The following is a 17,549-nucleotide window of genomic DNA, read 5'->3' as shown; positions in this document are numbered from 1 at the left end:
CCACTATACTCTCTATTCATTTTGCAGGTTTACAGAGGCTGGGAAACTGGGGGCTGGACTTACATGCCAGGAGCTTCTAAGATCACACGCAAAAATAAGGCTACTGGAAGAGATTGTTGGAATCTATCTCTGTATATTTGAACATGGGCAGTGGTTAACCAGGATGCTCACACCAAGCTTATATCCAGCTTGCAGCACAAGCTACAAGTTGGTGCATCCCTCCTACTACCAGCCTCTTCTCAATAAATGCAGGTGAAAACTGGGGGCTCTTTTCCCTCAGCTGTTCAATCCAACATGAATAGCTGCAATTTGCAAATTAGAGGAAAATGACAGTGTTTTCTCTGAATGGTTTTGGTCCCAACGCACACTGCTAATGCTGGCATTCAGTTCCTTTCCTTCCCAGCCCAGGGAAGGGGGGAACTAACCATAAGGCAAGCGTTCTCTTTTCTTGCAAGTGCCTCAGATCCACACACCGGAGAAGGAATCAGCTCCCCCTGGAATCTTTTTCAGCAAACACAATCCTTCACCTAGTCTGCAAGCTCTCTCTTGACTTTAAGATTTCACTCTTTTTTCGACAGGCAGGCCCATCTGCAAGCTCCCAAGCTCCAAGTGAAGGCGCCAAAATAATTTTTTAAATGTCAAACAGCAAATGTGCCTTCAACCCCCAGAGCTCCAGTAAAAATACTGTGAGTTGCCCCTGTGTTTCTCAGGTGACCTCTGGCCTCATCCTCCCTGCAGCGCTGCCTCCTCAGGTTCTCTAGTTTAAGCTCAGAGGTAAAGGAAGTGCTTCTGGGTTTTGCTTCCGACAACCCAGGCTCTTCCTGAAAGCATTACCTCAAAGTGAAGGCTGCCCAGAAGCACTTTTGGCCTTGCAAACATCTAGAGGTGGCATACTCAACAGGTGCTAGGGATGCTCAGAGGCTCAGAGGGGCCGTACCAGGCTGCAGCTTTAGACAGGCACCCCTCCTTCTGGCACAAACACAAACTTCATACCCCTGGGTGCTGATGTAGTGACAGCTTGAATCTCACAAGGAGTCCCCTCCAGAAACCCAACATGCTTCAGGAAAGGCACTTGAGAGGGAGCCGACTTTTTAGCTACGGGGAGCATAAGGGTCAGCCAGAACATCTGGAGAAGGGACTAACTGAGCTTGGGTCCTACCAGGCAGGGAGAGAGCTGTGCATTAGGAAAGGATCACTTCAAGACAGAGATGAACAAAAAACTTGGAGATAGGGGTAGAGAAGGAAAAGAGAGGCAGAAATTGAAAGGGAGAACATAAAAACAGAGAGACAAAAAAAAAAAAAGCAGGGAGAAAGAGACACAAGGAGAGAGACACACAGGAAGAAAGACAGAGAAACAAGAGAACCCATAGTCACGCAGACCCTGAAACTCAATTTCTTCATCCAGAAGCCATCCATCTATACCCAGGGCGGCACAGGAGCCGTGGGGCCGAGGCTGCGGGAGCAGGCCGTGAGAGAGCACTGCAGCACCGCCCACCGCTCAGCGGGCCCGATCCGCCGTCCTCGCATCTTCCGCCGTTGCCCGCCTGCACCCGGAGCTAGAGGACCGCCCGGCCTTGCTCAGCGCACCCTACTGCCTCCCTCCAGGCGCCTTCTTGTCTGGCTCTGAGAGTCGTCCTCAAAACCCAGGACTGGGGTTGGGGGCTGCGTTAGGGAGGTCGTGGGAAAGGATGGGCACAGGGTGGGTGCAGAAAAAGCGACTGTGTCTCGCAGTTAGCATGAGCTCACCTCCGGGCTCTGAGCTGGCAGGAGTAGAAAGCTGATCGCCCGGCTCCTGCCAGTGGCCGGATCGCAAAGGCAGTTTAGACGGTGCAAACAACTGCCCAGAGCAAATCACCTGGGGGCATGTCTGCGGGTGGCTTCTCCCCGCTTGAGGACAGTCCCCACACCTTCCGCCCCATGCCCTCGCAGAGATAGGTGACAGGTCGGGAAATCCAACCCGAGCGAAATGGGCAATTCACGTCCAAATGTAGGTGAAGACCTAGCCTTCGGTTTAAGAACTGCCTCCCTAAGCTCTTCTCGAAATTTTCCAAGGCAGCTGCAGCTTGTCGGGCGGCTTGGGGCAGGGAAGCTGGGGAGTTGAGAAATGCCTAGTTTCTAGGCGTCTTCTCATCTTTCATATTCTTTGCGCCTAAGTGGCTCTCACAGGAGCCCGGCACTTTTACAAGCCTGTTTTGGAACCATATTTCACTCGAATGCAAACCCATTTAAATCATCGCCTTGTTTTTCGGAGACTGTTTCTTGTCAATGGGGCCATAAATCCAGAATGTCAAGCCGGATGGAGTGGAGCGCGGACAGGGGAGAGATGGAAGGGAAAGGAATCAAGCAGGGCAAGTACCTCCTCGGGTGAGGTGGGAGGGATTCGGCAGGATCTCCAGGGTGGAAATGAGCGAAGGCTGACCAGACCCCGCACCCCTGGAGTCCAAGCCAGCCTTCAGGATAAAGAGCGCGGGGAGCTACGGCGCGCTCTGCCCCGGAGGGAGCGCCCCCCTACCTGGAAAAGCCTCGGGATGTTGGCTACCATGATGGAGACCGAACTCCCCGAAGCCCCAATCACTCCAACTACTTTCTCGGGCTTGACGAAAACCGGAGGCTCGCCGTTGGTGCAGCGCACTTCGGAGGTGTCCTTCTGGATGAGCGCCTGGACGAAAGTGAGCGACTGTTCGAGCGCATAAGTGTCCCTGGAACAAGTGTCCAGGATCCGCGCTCCCAGCGTCACTTTGGGCAGCAGGTTGGGATCGCTGTTGATCTGGTCCAGGGCGTAGAGCATCGCTTCCAGCCTGTGGATCCCGTTCTCCCTCTTGATGTCGCCGCAGGGCACTCCGCTGGGACCCTTCGCGTGCACCGGGAACAGCCCCCCGAGGGTGACGTCCCCCTCGATCCGAATGGAGTGCGGGGCGTACATCTCCTGGCCGCGCGCCGCCGCCGCCAGCGCGCACAGAAGCACCTCCAGCACGCAGCAGGGAAACTTCATCAAAGTCAGGGCGCGGAGCAGCTTCCCCAACTGGACCATACTGCTCCCGCGGCTGCGGTGGTGGCGGCGGCACTCGAGGGGACGGTGGCGGGCTCGCCGGAGTCCTGGCCCCTTGGGGTGAGCTCCTCCGGGGAAGCCCAGGGTCTCCTGCGGGCGAGGAGGGTAGGGGCGCCCGGGGAAGGGCAGCCGGCGAGGGTGGGGGGTCCCGCGGCCCCTGCCAGCTTGGGGCGCCGTGCGCTCTTGGGTTCCCCGGCCAGTGAGCCGCGCTCGAGCTCGCGCTCGGTGGCTTGCAGCTCGAGCTCTCCAACAGCCCAGCACTGGGGAGAGAGCGAGGATGGCTATCGCTTTAAATGCGCGTTCGGCTCCCTCTCCTCCTCCGCCCACTCCCTCCCACCCTCGCTCGCTCTCAGGCTCTCCCCACCCTTCCCAGCGCCCACCCTCCCCACGGTTTTGCATCATCACGCAGGGAGGGGCTGCGTGCTGAGGTAAGGGGGGAAGGAATGGGTGGGCGTCTGTGGGGGGGAGTACCTCCGATTCGGAGTTTCGAGGTCGCCAGGGAATCTGGGGATTGCAGGTCGCAGGCAAAGGCTGAGCTCCTGCTTCGGTCTCACTGTAGAAGCCGCTCGCTCGCCCGCCTGCACCCACACGCACATTCTAGGCACAGGGTGGCATCAGCCCCGGACAGGGCGGTTCTAGCTGGGGCTGACTGCTTCCAACCCTGAGGTCCGGAGCCGGGACTGTCAGCGCCGGGAGAATGCGAGGTAGTCGAAGGTGATGCCGCCAAGCATGAAGGGTAGTAGGGAGACCCCAGTCTGTACTGCTAATTCGTCTGTGCCAGTTTTTCCTAAGAAAAACACACATACACACAGGAGGCTGATTGATGACCTAAAGAACCTTTAGGCAGAGACTTCTCCGGGGCCAGGCACTGGGCTAGCCTGTAGGGAAAGACGCCAACAAGAAATGCTGGGAATGGAAATGCATCTTTGGTCTTCAGGGGTTACTGTGGCCGGAGCCGGATGAAGTAACCCTGGTCTCCAGTAAATCTGTGGCGGATTCGCTCCTTTTCTTCCTTTCATCGCAAGAGATGGAACAACTGAGAACTCTGCAGAGCGCACTTTCTTCTCTGGCGCTGACAGGTGTAAGGCTCCCTCCTGCCCATTTCCAGAGATGCTTTTGGGCTGATGTCAGGTTTCCTCGGGCAGGAAATAGCAAGAAAGAGGTGGCAGTAGGAGGAGCAGACAGAAATCTCCCCATCGATCCAGTGATCCAGTGATCCATTCTTCTTTTTTTTTTCTGGCTGAAGATTTGGGGGGTTTGGGGAGTGGAATCAGGATGCCAGAGCAGGTTGTAGTGCAGTTAGGAAACTGTTTTTCAAAGGTGTCCCCTCCTGCAGGTCCAGCCCAAACTTGGCCCATTAAAGCAACAAGTGGCCCTAGTTCCTACACAAGGAAGGGCAATGTATCTGCCCTTGGTGCCCACGTGTACTGCTTATGGTGGTCTCTACTCTTGCTGAGCCTTTCTGTTGGAGTGCAGCGAAACTGTCTTATACAGAATTGAGGGCGCAGAGAAAACCAAAACAAGACTATACTTTCTGTTGTAATGTTAGTGTACTAAAGAAAAATGTCCTTGCACATAAACAAAACAGCACACACACACACACCTAAAAAGTCAGAGGTTGGGAAGTTGGTTGTCTCTTCCACCAACCACCTGTCTGACCTTGGCACTTCTGTTCCTGTGTCTGAGTTTTACTTTGCCCATCTGTAAAATGATGACATTGAATTGAATATTTTACACGTTAACTTTTAGCTTTCAAATCCTCTGTTGAAATAGGTCATGCACCTTTTGCCATGGTGTTCTTTTTAGACCAATATCCTCTGTTGCTTTATGTGTAGGGCACCCGTTTTTTTGATACCCAAACAACACTTCAAACATTTCCTGGTACAGAGGATTTTATATTTTTTCTTGTTGACCACCCATTTATCTTCCTTCTAGGGAGAGTCCAGTCCATCACTTTCTTTTCAGACATGCCCCTCCTCCAGGTTTCAATACTTAAGGTTTGAGGAGGAAAAAAACCTTCTGGCTACAGTGTTCAAGGAAGGGAATAGAGGCTAACAAGAGTTATGCAGGGCTAATGCCTGGACTTCTGCTGGAGTAACGAGGTTGATGACATAGGGTTACCACTGTCCAATAGACAATCCGTGCCGGAGTTAAAAGAAAAAGGAGCCTCCTTCCTCTAAATGCTTTATGTATATCTTTTGGACAATGTTACACTATTTGATTTTGTAAAAACATACCATTTTACTGCCATCTTCAAGAAAAGTGATGTAAAAACTATGAGAAGCTACCCCTGTATACAATGTGATCATCCATCACTCATAGATGTGATGCCCTGCTATATAAGTGCACACCTTGTGCAACCTTATGCTGTGATGCACCCGCCCCTTCCAGCCAGCCCTGGAGCTGCGAGCATATAAGCCCGCCGCTGTGCCAGAAGCTCCCACATAAACAGGGAAATATTTGAATCCCATAATGAGAAATACCAGAGAGGAGAAAAGGCAGAGAGAAGAAGGGGTGGGGAAGAGAGAAAGAGACCTGGTTAGAACATGTGAACTCCTGGATCCACATGTGCCTGAAAGATTGCCTCTTTTTTTTCAATTATACAGTATTTTATTTCTGTTGTTTGAAGTCAAAATATCCTCTTGTAACTCACCTATTCTGCTATTCAATACATTGGATCAAAAAGGCTGGAACAAGTGAAATAGATATCCTGTTAAGGCAGCATTAGCTAGTTTGGAAAGGGGGAAAGAAGCAAAGCAATAGAAAGGCATCCTTGGGAACACAAATACTGTGATCCTAGTATTTAGGCATCAGTACCTGAGGCTATATTTGATACAGACTGTATCCTTATTTAGTTTTTAATTTAAAGCTATTTAGTAGGCATTTGGTGCCAAAAAATATATTTGAAGAGCTGTGTTACAAGTAATAACACTTGATTTTTCACCTGCCCATGTGAAGATCTATGTTCTCCTCTTCCATTTCCAGGTCACAGCTTGCAATTGCTCAACAAATAGTTCTTGGCTGACTGTTGAATGTTGCCTTATTCTGTGTTCTCTCTTTGCTCTCCTCATTCTCCCCAAACATCTGGCAGCAATCATTATCTTCTTTTTGTTGCAGTCATCTGTGTGCATGTTTTATTTCCCTTGCTAAGCTGGAAGATCCTTGAGGGTAAGGGGCTAGGTATTATAAGGGGCTAGGTATTATTTATCTTTTTACCTCGGACAATGTTCAGAATGGTGTTTTGTACCTAAGAAGCACTCATGTGTTGAATGAATCAGAATTGATTTGCCATTCCCCACTGCCTTTATCTCACAATAACAGAAACATAAAGTGGGCAGAGCAGAAATGACGGCAAATAAATTGTCCTCTTAGTTGCAGAATGCAGTTTCTAGAACTTAAAGAATAATTAGTCGATTTTGAAATAATTTTGTTTTACAAAAATTTCGTAAGATTGAAATACTCTAACCTTAAAGCTCTCGATCAACTCTAAAGGAGGGCTTTAATTGGCTCTTCCTGAGTCGAGTGTTTATTCCTGGGCCGATAACTGGGGCCATTGTCATAATAGAAAGTGTGATTTGTTACCAGAGAAAGAGGAAAGTGACGCTGGGCTTGCAAGATATTTATATCTTCAGCCAGAGTGCATAGGATCTGGAACTTAATTGGTGACACAGTATTTGTTTGAGATTATATGAATGAAAAATCTTTGTGTAAGAGTGATTAATCTAAAACTTGGCCAGTCATTGTCCTAGTGTCATATTAAATTGCAGGAGAATCTAGTTTTAGGCACAAAGATCATAAATATAAAATGTGTTCCCAGGCTTGGTTCTGTGTAGTCAGTTATCTATACTCACCCACTCATTAATAAAAATGAAAGTTAAGGACTCAGTCCTAACATATGTTTAGCATTGTATTTCGCTAACAATCTCAGTATTATTTTCTTTATTCTCCCCTGTCCATCATCTTCTGCAGAAAATAATGTCTCCACTTTCAATTCCCTGTCTATTTAAATCCAATTTGTAATTTATAAAGTTGTCCTCCTTAAGGGCTGCTGCTTCTGCCACAGTAATGTACTCTGGCCATTATTATACACTTCCATCTTTCATGGAGGTCTCCATCCATAGGTTTTGTTTTCATAGCATTTTTTGTTTTGGCGGTACGCGGGCCTCTCACTGTTGTGGCCCCTCCCAATGCGGAGCACAGGCTCCGGACGCGCAGGCTCAGCGGCCATGGCTCACGGGCCCAGCCGCTCCGCGGCATGTGGCATCTTCCCGGACTGGGGCACGAACCCGTGTCCCCTGCATCGGCAGGGGCACTTTCAACCACTGCACCACCAGGGAAGTCCTATACTTACGATTTTATATTTGCTTATTTACTTTTGTCTCCCCCTCAGCTCAAGAGAGACTATATTCATCTGTGTTAATCACTGCTGTGTTTCCTGAACATGCCTATACATCATACTGAAGAATGGTGCCTGAACTTTGGTAAGGGATCAATCAATTTTCTTGGCTGGATGAAGAAATGTGTTCATAAATTAATGAACAGATCTTCGGGGCTTCTGACTTGAGGACTAATGGGAAGAGGATGGCAAATGGTTGGGACAGGGTACTGCAAGAAGTAGTATTTGGAGTACTCTGATAGCTATCCTAACAGATAAGATTGTGTTCATTTAAGTAGTTCTAATGAGAGAGCTGGGAACTAGGGACACACAGCATTAAGGTTTTTATAATGCATTCTGTAGAGTTCTTTTTAAGTCTGTACAAATATCATTGAAAATATATGCATACATATACACCTCTGTTACTTTACTTAGCGCTTTACGAGAGCCCCTCAAGGAAGGGGTAGTAGCAACTCTCAGTATCCTTCCTTTATGATGAGCTTAATTTATTCAAAGTTACATCATAATTTATTTGTAACTGTGAAACTAGACTTAGTTATTGAATAGACCCTCCCTAGAAACGTATGACATTAATAAAACCAACAAAACTTTGTTCAGTTTCCAATGATAGACACACTACAGACTCAATTATGGGCCATCCAGTTTAATGAAGGGAAGAAGTGATTGAACAAATATAGAGCAAACAGAATATGAAGTTTTATCCTCCATTAACATTAGTAACGGATAGTGTGGGCTCCAATGCCTTCAAGATAGCTTGAGACCATCATCTCTGTGTCATGGGCAGGGGGATGTTCAGCCAGGATGTCTTTCACTGTCACTGAGAAAAATTTCCATAATATATAATGATACCTACTGAAACTGATATGGGGCATTTGGGTAATAAGGAATCCATTAGCATATTTTTCCGGAAGCCTTGACTACAAAATGAAGACAGTAGATTTGGACACTTTCAGCCATGAAGAAGTTGTTTGGATATTCATCTTTATGCCTAATGAAATAAGCTTATTTCATCTCTGCAGCTTCCCATATACCATTTTCCCACCTCTGTTTTATGTTTGGAAAGACTTTTAGAAATTGAAAGTCAAGTTAAAAAGTGAGTGACAACTTAAATGATATATGGAATATTTTGCTGACTTACAAGAGCATGCAGAATTAAATATGACCCAGTTCAAATGTTTATTTTAACGTGTATGTTGAGGTGGCGTTTTCAAGGTGCCAGAAAATGAGAATTCACCTTCCAGTGTGTGTTACCAGTTCTGTTCATTGCACAGAATCATCGTCATAAAACATAGTGTTTTCTATGTACCTGGTATATATCTCAATTAGTTTGAAGAATTTCTCAGATACCTCTTAATATGTAGTGCTCCAATTCCAATCTTGCCGTGTCCTGTACCAGTGACACAGCACACAGGAGTTTTATTTCTCTTTATTTCTCTGGGTTGTTCAGAACCCAATGAAAGAACAATGGAATGGGATCCAAGAGATCAGGGTTCTTCTCCCAGATTTACCATAAAATAATTGTGTCCTCTTGGGAAAATTATAGTCATTCTAGGTCCCTTTTCTTTACTTTGACAGAGCTGCACTAGATGACCCCAAATAATATAGCACTCTTTCAGTAGTCGCTTAGATGTTATTGGTATTCTGAAACAAATGAAGACAATGACACATGGAGCTGTGCAACATCTCTGTAACTCTGTTGTCTTAGAGTTGCCTCCATTTTACAGATGATAAGATGACTGTGCATAGAAGTAGATGTTTGGAACCAGCGGTTCCAAAGTAAGTGGAGGTAAACCGCAAATTTCCTTCCTTCCTGAAGCTCACTTAGCCAAAACATAGGCTTCTGAATATTAAGCTGTAAAGCATATTATCAGTACATTTTAAAAGAAGCTATTCTTCTAGGATTTCCAATTAATAGCAGGAGGTTTTGAAATTCTTAAAAGATCATCTAATTTTGTGAGATTTACAGTTCTATTTTCCTGTCAAGCAAGTTGTATTAGTGCCAGAGAGTCATCTGAGCTTCTGGATGCTTCTCTGAACCTCTTGAAGTTTTCTTCTTGCTATCTGAAATTTATGCCAGATAAGCCTTTTTCTAGAGCGTATGTACAGACTTGTGTATTTTTATATAGGAAAGGAGGCAGTGAGTCAAGTCGGGGGTTAAGCCCTCATTCTCAGAGTGGTATTGAGCTCCTGGTGAAATATAATCATCATTTCCTCAGAATCGAAAAGCAGTTATCTCAGGTGTATAATCCCATTAACTATTTATACATTTACGTATGATACATGGATTTATTGTACCTATGAGGTGTGTTCTCTTTGGGAAGTACAAAGCTCTTAGAGACATAGATTGTTCATTTTTTGCTTTCCCACAAATACTGTGACCCTTTGAGCAGGAAGGTCTATATTTTACTAACGTCTAGAACCAGCAGTTAACACGGTGTCTAAGATGTAGTCAATAAATATGAAATAGATAAATGAACACATTTTTATGTAAGGGCCAGGACATGGACAAATAGAAATTTTTCATTTTCAGTCACAAAGCAACAACAGACATAAAAATGATACAGACAACAAGTGCTACGGTCATTCAAAGAAGGCATAGAATAGATAGAAGGATCTCCTCTATGGCACAGGGAACTATACTCAATATTTTGTAATAACATCTGTATGGGGCACCTGCTCCACACCAGGCCCTATGACAGGTGCTTACATACTTTCCCTCTCCCCCATCCTATGGGGAAAGTACCTCTGCTATAGATTTAACATTTGCCTCCCCCAAAATTCATATGTTGAAATCCTAACCCCCAAAGTGATGGTATCAGGAGGTGTGGCATTTGGGAGGTGATAAGGTCATGAGGGTAGAGCCCTCATGAACAAAATTAGTGCCCTCATAAAAGAGACCCCGCAGAGGTCCCTCGACCTTTCTGCCATGGGAGGTTACAGAGAAAACACGCCAACTGTGACCCAGGAAGAGGATACTCACCGGACTGTGAATCTGCTCGCACCCTGATCTTAGACTTCCAACCTCCAGAACTATAAATAAATTTCTGTTGTTCATAAGCTACCCAGGCTCTGGTATTTTGTTATAGCAGCCCAAATGGATTACGATCACCTCTGTCCTTAGGTTTCAGACCCAGAAACTCAACTTTGTAGAGGTTACGAGGACCCTAAAGCCACTCAACCAGGCAGAGACAGATTTGAAATTGAAGTCTCCAATTCCACATGTAAGTCTATCAGACCCTGTCTCCAGACATGATGTCATGAACAAGAGCTAATGCAACAAAGAGTTTACATGCAGCAAAACAATTAGCAAACAAAGTAAGAATATAGTAGACCGACTGTTTTGGTCACCCAATAGCCATTCACCACTCTTCCAGTTGAACAGAAGCCATGCCCCGTGGGCACATTCAGCCCTGCTGTTTTCACTTCCCAGATTTGAGGGGTAGGAAATTATTATCCCTCCTGGCCATCAGCACCCTGACCTCTACCACCCACCGGGCCAGCTTCAAGAACAGCTGGATCCACCTGTTCAAATGAAACAGGTCTGCTCTCTGTGGTGTTGGCTTCTAGTTCAAGCAGCTCTCCCCACATGATAGCAAAGCTGGCTCCCAGCAGTTGCAAGCATGAATCCTACCAGCCTAGCAGTCCCAACAGATACCTTTTAAGTATTTGTTCCCCAAAGCTCCAGTTAAAAGTCCTAGGCTGATTCCAATTTGACCTGCTCTGGACAAACATTTTCTTTACAACCAAGAAGGCTGCCAGACAAAATACAGGATGCCCGCCTCGTTAAAGCTGAACTTCAGATAAACAGTAATTTTTTTAGTAGAAGTATGTTGCATGCAATGTTGAAGACACCCTAAAAAGTCGTGGTTTTCATCTGCGGTTCGGCTTTAACTGGGCGCCCTGTGTGGGCTTTGCCGGCTGTGGTGGGTGCCGCGCTGGGTCGGCGGGGACGGTGGGGGACTGTGGCCCGAGCCGGGTTGCACACCCAGCCCACAGCGTGCAGGAAGAGAGGGGCAGCCTCGTCTCCGCTGCAGGAGCTGAGACGGGGAGAAGGGGAGCGCCCCAAAAGGAAACCAGCTGCCCCTCCCAGGAGAGAGGAGATGGCTGTTCAGCAGCCAGAAACAGCAGAGGAGCCAGAGCACAGAAGCGGCGGCCTCTGAGGACGCGGCGCACATATTTCTGGTGGGGAGGGGCACGCGGGCCGGTCCGTGGGAAAGACGAGAGCCCGCGTCGGGCCCTCCGCCTCCCGAGCCTGTGCGTTTCCCTAAAAGAGCAGCAGCTGTGCAGACTGACGGTTCACAGTTGTGATAAATCGCCTTAGGAAAGCACTTCGATTAAAGTCACATCTAACTAGAACGCAAGAAGTCATCCCTGAACAAATCAATTGCGAGAGGGGCAGCTCTGGGCGCGCACCCACCCCGCTGCTGTTTTGCTTTCCCCGCAGGACGAGGGCCGCTCACTGGGTCTCGGGGACAGCGCGCTGTCTCAGCTGGGGAAGAGGCGCTTGCTCAGGACACATGCAAAACCCAAAGTGTGAAAGGAGGCCTTTATTCCATTCCTTTGGGGGATTTCTTAATGACGTAAAGCCCAACTTGGTTTCAGATCTGCCTGTCGTTTCCGTGACAGAACCTTCCTGGGGGGGGGGCCACCAGCAGCGGGGTGGCCAGGCGCCACAGGGCTATGCTCTCCTTCCCAAGCCAGTTCATCTCCATCTGTAGCATTTTCAGAGAAACTCTCGGATAGGTTTTCTCCAACAGGTTCTTTTTCCTTCACTTTATAAAGTCATTCTCCTGCACAAAATGAACGGCCTGAAGATATCACTGAGCCTCTTTTTCTCCCAGGGTCAGGGCCAGCACGGCCCCCAGACCACAGGGGCGCAGGACCTCACAATGGGCTTCAGGCCTTCCCTCCCCTCCCGCCCCTCCCACCCCGCCCTACCCGTCCCCTCTTCCCCTGCAGAAATCACATCCCTTTCTCCAGACTCCCCACTTCAGCTTGACTTCCAGCAGATCTTTACCCTGCCAGTTAGTAATTCAGGACTAATTAGGTGATTGCTTTCATTTATGGTAGCAGTTGTGGTGGGGTGGATGAAATGGCTTTGCCCCTATTCTTGTTGGAAAAATAAATTACACCCACTGTCACTTGAGATCTTATTTTCCCCCCAATCAAGCAAATTAGCAGCGTGGTTCATTTTCCCAGCATTCCCTCCTGAACAGACGGCAGTGCCCTGGAACGTGGCTTAGAGCTGTGTGGTCAGTGCAATTGTTTGGGGCTGTTTGTGCCGACAATGAGAGGAGACGCCTGTCTCCGGAAAGAAAAGTGGCCCTTGTCTTGCTTAGACCAACGAGCTGCCCGGAGCGCTGCCCGCCTGGCTTCTGAGGAAGATGTACACCGCCATCTAGTGGATATGGGGGCTCACTGCAGTGTGCTCGTTCTCCCGCCTTTCCTTCTGGCCGGTAAGAACAAGCAATACTGCTTCTTGTAAGTTCCTAAAAATAGGGGAGGCCTTATATCACCAGGAGTGAAATGTTTGCCTCAATGTCTGTAATGAAAGTGCAACCCCATGCTTGCACAACGTCTGTCTTGTCAGTAGCCCTCTTTCATCCCGATGTTTAGGTCCAAGACAGGATCGTCATTGTCTGAGCAATGGGTATCTCTCCGAAGCTGGGTAGTTCTCCCCCGTCCCAAGTAGTGTGGGAGGAGACAGTCAGCACCTTCACAGACGCCTTCATCTCTGCAGCCTCGCCATCACTCCTCATCTCGCCCACAGCAAGCCCGATTCCAAAGTGCACAGGGTAGAGGCGTTCGAAAGTTGGCTTGTTCAACCAGGGGCATTGCCACTTCCCAGAGGGAGCCAGAAACACACCCACATCCTAAGACTCTTTTCAGTCTTGGCGTTGAGCGGGTTCCCACTCTGTCCCCTGACTACACACAAGTCAGTGTCTTTTTCCTTTCCGCTCATTCTACCTACATGAAGAGCACGTTGATCTCCCCAGTTTTAACACAGGAACCATGATTTTCTTGGGTTTTGTATATGGGGGGGGGAGAGAATGGGAGAGAGAGCAAGTACATCCCAATATGGAAGGGCTTGGGGCCGTGGTTCTCCACCAGGGGCAATTTTGCACCCAGGAGACATTTGAAAGTGTCTTGGGACACTTTGGATGGTCACAGCTTACGCGAGGCTAAAAGTCCTTCCATCACAGGACAGGCCCACAGCAAAGAAGCATCCAACCCCACGCAGCAGCCGTGCTGAGGCTGAGAAAGCCTGGTTTAGGCTCTCAGATATCGCCTCCAGCAAGCCGGTTGGAACACTGATTGTCCTCAAATGGGCCACACTGCAGAGGCTGTGGATAGATAATGCATCCTCTCCCAAGTCAGTACTGACCGCCGTTTTTCTTCTTTTAGACTCTTCCATTTTAAACATAATTTAGCTGTCTCTTTTTTTTTCCCTCTGCTCTGCTGAGAAGAGAAAGGATTGGAAAGGGGGAGGGGAAGGTGACAGAAAAGGAGGATTAGAGGCCTGACCTGTTTCTCCTGGAGAAGCTGGGCACATTCCTCTCTCACACGTGCTTTGTGACCCAGCAGGGTACAACTAAAAGCACAATAATTTGCTTGTTATTCAAGTCAGGCATTAGTCCGGGTAATGGCGTGCTTGGTGTAGACATGGATTTCCTTGTTCGGAGCTAAGCACAGGACTAGCTGAATTCTCCATGGAGAAATCTTGATTTGTTCAGGTCTTTCATGTTTTCTACAGAGAAGGGGTTATGTCTTCCTAAAGAGGGGCGTTGCTTAAAAAGCTACAAAGTGTAAGAAAAGGATTTAGGGCAGAGGGGCCTGTGGTTACGTAGCTCAGGGGTACAGGGAATTTCAGAGCCAAGGATTATTTAAAGCCATAGAGTTAAAAAAATAATTGCTTTAGGGACTTCCCTGGTGGTGCAGTGGTTAAGAATCTTCCTGCCAGTGCAGGGAACACGGGTTCGAGCCCTGGTCCGGGAAGATCCCACATGCCGTGGAGCAACTAAGCCCCTGAGGATAGGTGCCAACTGGCACTCACCAGCCCGAGAGGTTTGTCTGCTCAGCCGCGGGGGCAGGCGGGGCTGCAAGCTGAGGATCGGGCTTTAGTCGGAGCGCAGGGAGAGGACTAGGGTTGGTGGCGTGAACATAGCCTGAAGGGGTTAGTGCACCGGCTAGCGGGGGGTGGGGTGGGGTGGGGTGGGGGGTTGGGGTGGGGTGGGGTGGGGTGGGGTGGGTTTAGTCCGGGAAAAGATCTGGAGCTCCCGAAGAGGCAAGAGACTTTTACTTCCCTCTTTGTTTCCTGCTGCGGGAGGAGAGGGGATTAAGAGCGCTGCTTAAAGGAGCTCCAGAGACGGGCGCGAGTCGTGGCTAAAAGCGCGGACCCCAGAGACGGGCATGAGACGCTAAGGCTGCTGCTGCCGCCACCAAGAAGCCTGTGTGCGAGCACAGGTCACTATCCACACCCCGCCTCCGGGGAGCCTGTGCAGCCCGCCAGTGCCAGGTTCCCGGGATCCAGGGACAACTTCCCCGGGAGAACGCATGGTGAGCCTCAGGCTGGTGCAAAGTCACGCCGGCCTCTGGCGCCGCAGGCTCGCCCCGCACTCCGTGCCCCTCCCTCCGCCCCCCCCCCGGCCTGAGTGAGCCAGAGCCCCCGAATCAGCGGCTTCTTTAACCCCGTCTTGTCTGAGTGAAAAACAGACGCCCTCCAGCGACCTACACGCAGAGGCGGGGCCAAATCCAAACCTGAGCCCCTGGGAGCTGTGAGAACAAAGAAGAAAAAGGGATATCTCTCCCAGCAGCCTCAGAAGCAGCGGATTAAAGCTCCACAATCAACTTGATGTACCCTGCATCTGTGGAATACGTGAATAGACAACGAATCATCCCAAATTGAGGAGGTGGACTTTGAGAGCAAGATTTATCATTTTTTCCCCTTTACCTCTTTTTCTGAGTGTGTATGTGTATGCTTCTCTGTGAGATTTTGCCTGTATAGCTTTGCTTCCACCATTTGCCCTAGGGTTCTATCCGTCTGTTTTTTTAAAAAAATTTTTTCTTAGTAATTATTTTTATTTTAATAACTTTATTTTATATTACCTTTCTTTCTTTCTTTCTTTCTTTCTTTCTTTCTTTCTTTCTTTCTTTCTTTCTTTCTTTCTTTCTTTCTTTCTTTCTTTCTTTCCTTCCTTCCTTCCTTCCTTCTTTCCTTCCCTCATTTAGACAAAGAATCATCCCAAATTGAGCAGGTGGACTTTGAGAGCAAGATTTATCATTTTTTCCCCTATTCCTCTTTTTGTGAGTTTCTAAGTGTATGCTTCTGTATGAGATTTTGTCTGTATAGCTTTGCTTCCACGATTTATCCAAAGGTTCTATCCGTTCGTTTTTTTCTTAATTTTTTTATAATAAGTATTTTTTAATTTAATAACTTTATTTTACTTTATCTTCTTTCTTTCTTTCCTTTTTCTTCCTTCCCTCCTCCCTTCCTTCCTTCCTTCCTCCCACCGTCCCTCCCTCCCTCCGTCCTTTCTTTCTTTCTTTCCTTCTTTTCTTCTTTCTTTCTTCCTTCCTTAAATTAAATTCAATATAGATATTTAAATTTAAGGTAAAATTAAATTATAATTTGAAATTATATGTGGAGTTTTATTTCCTAAAGAATATTTTGGAAATTTCAACTCCTATTTTAACTTATATTTTCAGAGAAGGTATTTGGTCCAAATGAAGAATATCTTCAATTATAGTTCTTCTATTGCAAGCAAAAAAGGATTTATACTTCTTTTCATGAAATACGGTTGTTTGACAACAGAAGGATAAATATTTTATATTTTTAGAAACAACAGTCAGGCTACTGATATTCTTAATGAGTTTTAATAAATCTGAATGCTTCTTATCATCTACTCTTTAGCTGGTACCTGAGGAGTTGTATACCTCCGGGAAGATATGTGCTCCAGACCCGTAAATATGCAGTTCACAGAGCCCACCACCAGAGGACAATAATGAAGTAAAATCTTGAAACCATGTAGTGAAAATAGTGGGAGTTTAAATAAAAGCAACGTTTCACAGTATGCTTTTCTGACCAATGTTATATCTAATAACCTAATGGATTATATGTACACGGATTCTGAAAAGTCAGCAGCACACTTCACTGGTCAATTTCTATGATAAGGGGAACGGAATTTGAGTGTAGAAAAACAGTATACTTACATCTTAAAATTCCACCCCTACAGAATCTACTCACTATTGAAAACTGGTAAGAATAATAGCTTTCTGTGTCTCAGTGACCAGTTAACATTTTCAAGAGTAGAATTTATCTTCCTATGATGCTCAAATACACAGGAAAAATGCATATCTAGGACAATGGATAAACTCTATATGACATGAGAAAATAGTTATTCAAATGGAAAAAGTATAAGATCTACAAGGCACAGTTTTATATGCATTAGTGTGGATATATATACATAAAGAAGCTCTAAGAAACATAAAAATCACTTCCAGGAAGCAATTTTAGGTAGAAGAGAATTAACATGGATGAGGAAGAAAAGAGAGTTGGTTCTAAAATAGTTTCATTGACTTGTTTTTTTTTGTTTGTTTATTTATTTGTTTTATTTATTTGGTCTTTGGAATATAAGAAAACAGTGGCTTTCAGATCAGTATCCCAGTGGAACAAAGGGACCGAGGTCTATCCTGGAGCCCAGCCATTGTTTGACTATCTTGTAATAATACTGGTGAAATACAACCAAACCATTTGAAATATAAGCATCCTCTCTGACAATAAACTTAAGACACCAACATTATATATTAAAGAAAGTAAACAGAGAATATTGTTTTCTTTAGACAGAAAATACAGATCCTGGACCAAATCAATAATGTCAGCAAACCTCATGGGTATAAAATATTCTGCTGTCTATCATTTAGAACATGCCTCTAGAGGAGGGAAACTGGGTGATAATTTCCCCAGATTTTATATTTAATTCAAATATTTTAGATAAGAGGCATCTCTAGTAAAACATTGTATTATTGATTCTTTCCAATATGATAGCTCAGAGGAGTTCCTCTCTCCTTCTCAAATACATATGGGGAAATGGAGGTGGGTGTGGG

General features: G+C 46.7%; 1 protein-coding gene across 1 annotated transcript; it reads right to left on the bottom strand.

Annotated features, from left to right (window-relative positions):
- Window positions 1–2,367: 2,367 nt before the first annotated feature.
- LOC137210676 (metabotropic glutamate receptor 7-like) lies at window positions 2,368–3,448 on the bottom strand. The gene has a single exon (XM_067712741.1). It carries the CDS (start codon window positions 3,446–3,448, stop codon window positions 2,453–2,455), a length of 996 nt encoding a protein of 331 aa, XP_067568842.1. The 3' UTR covers window positions 2,368–2,452.
- Window positions 3,449–17,549: the final 14,101 nt, after the last annotated feature.

Source organism: Pseudorca crassidens, chromosome 17 (assembly GCF_039906515.1).
Source record: "Pseudorca crassidens isolate mPseCra1 chromosome 17, mPseCra1.hap1, whole genome shotgun sequence".
In the NCBI taxonomy this organism is placed as follows: Eukaryota; Metazoa; Chordata; class Mammalia; order Artiodactyla; family Delphinidae; genus Pseudorca; species Pseudorca crassidens.
The sequence above is the reverse complement of the archived record's forward strand: the minus strand, read 5'-3'. Positions and strand labels throughout refer to the sequence as shown.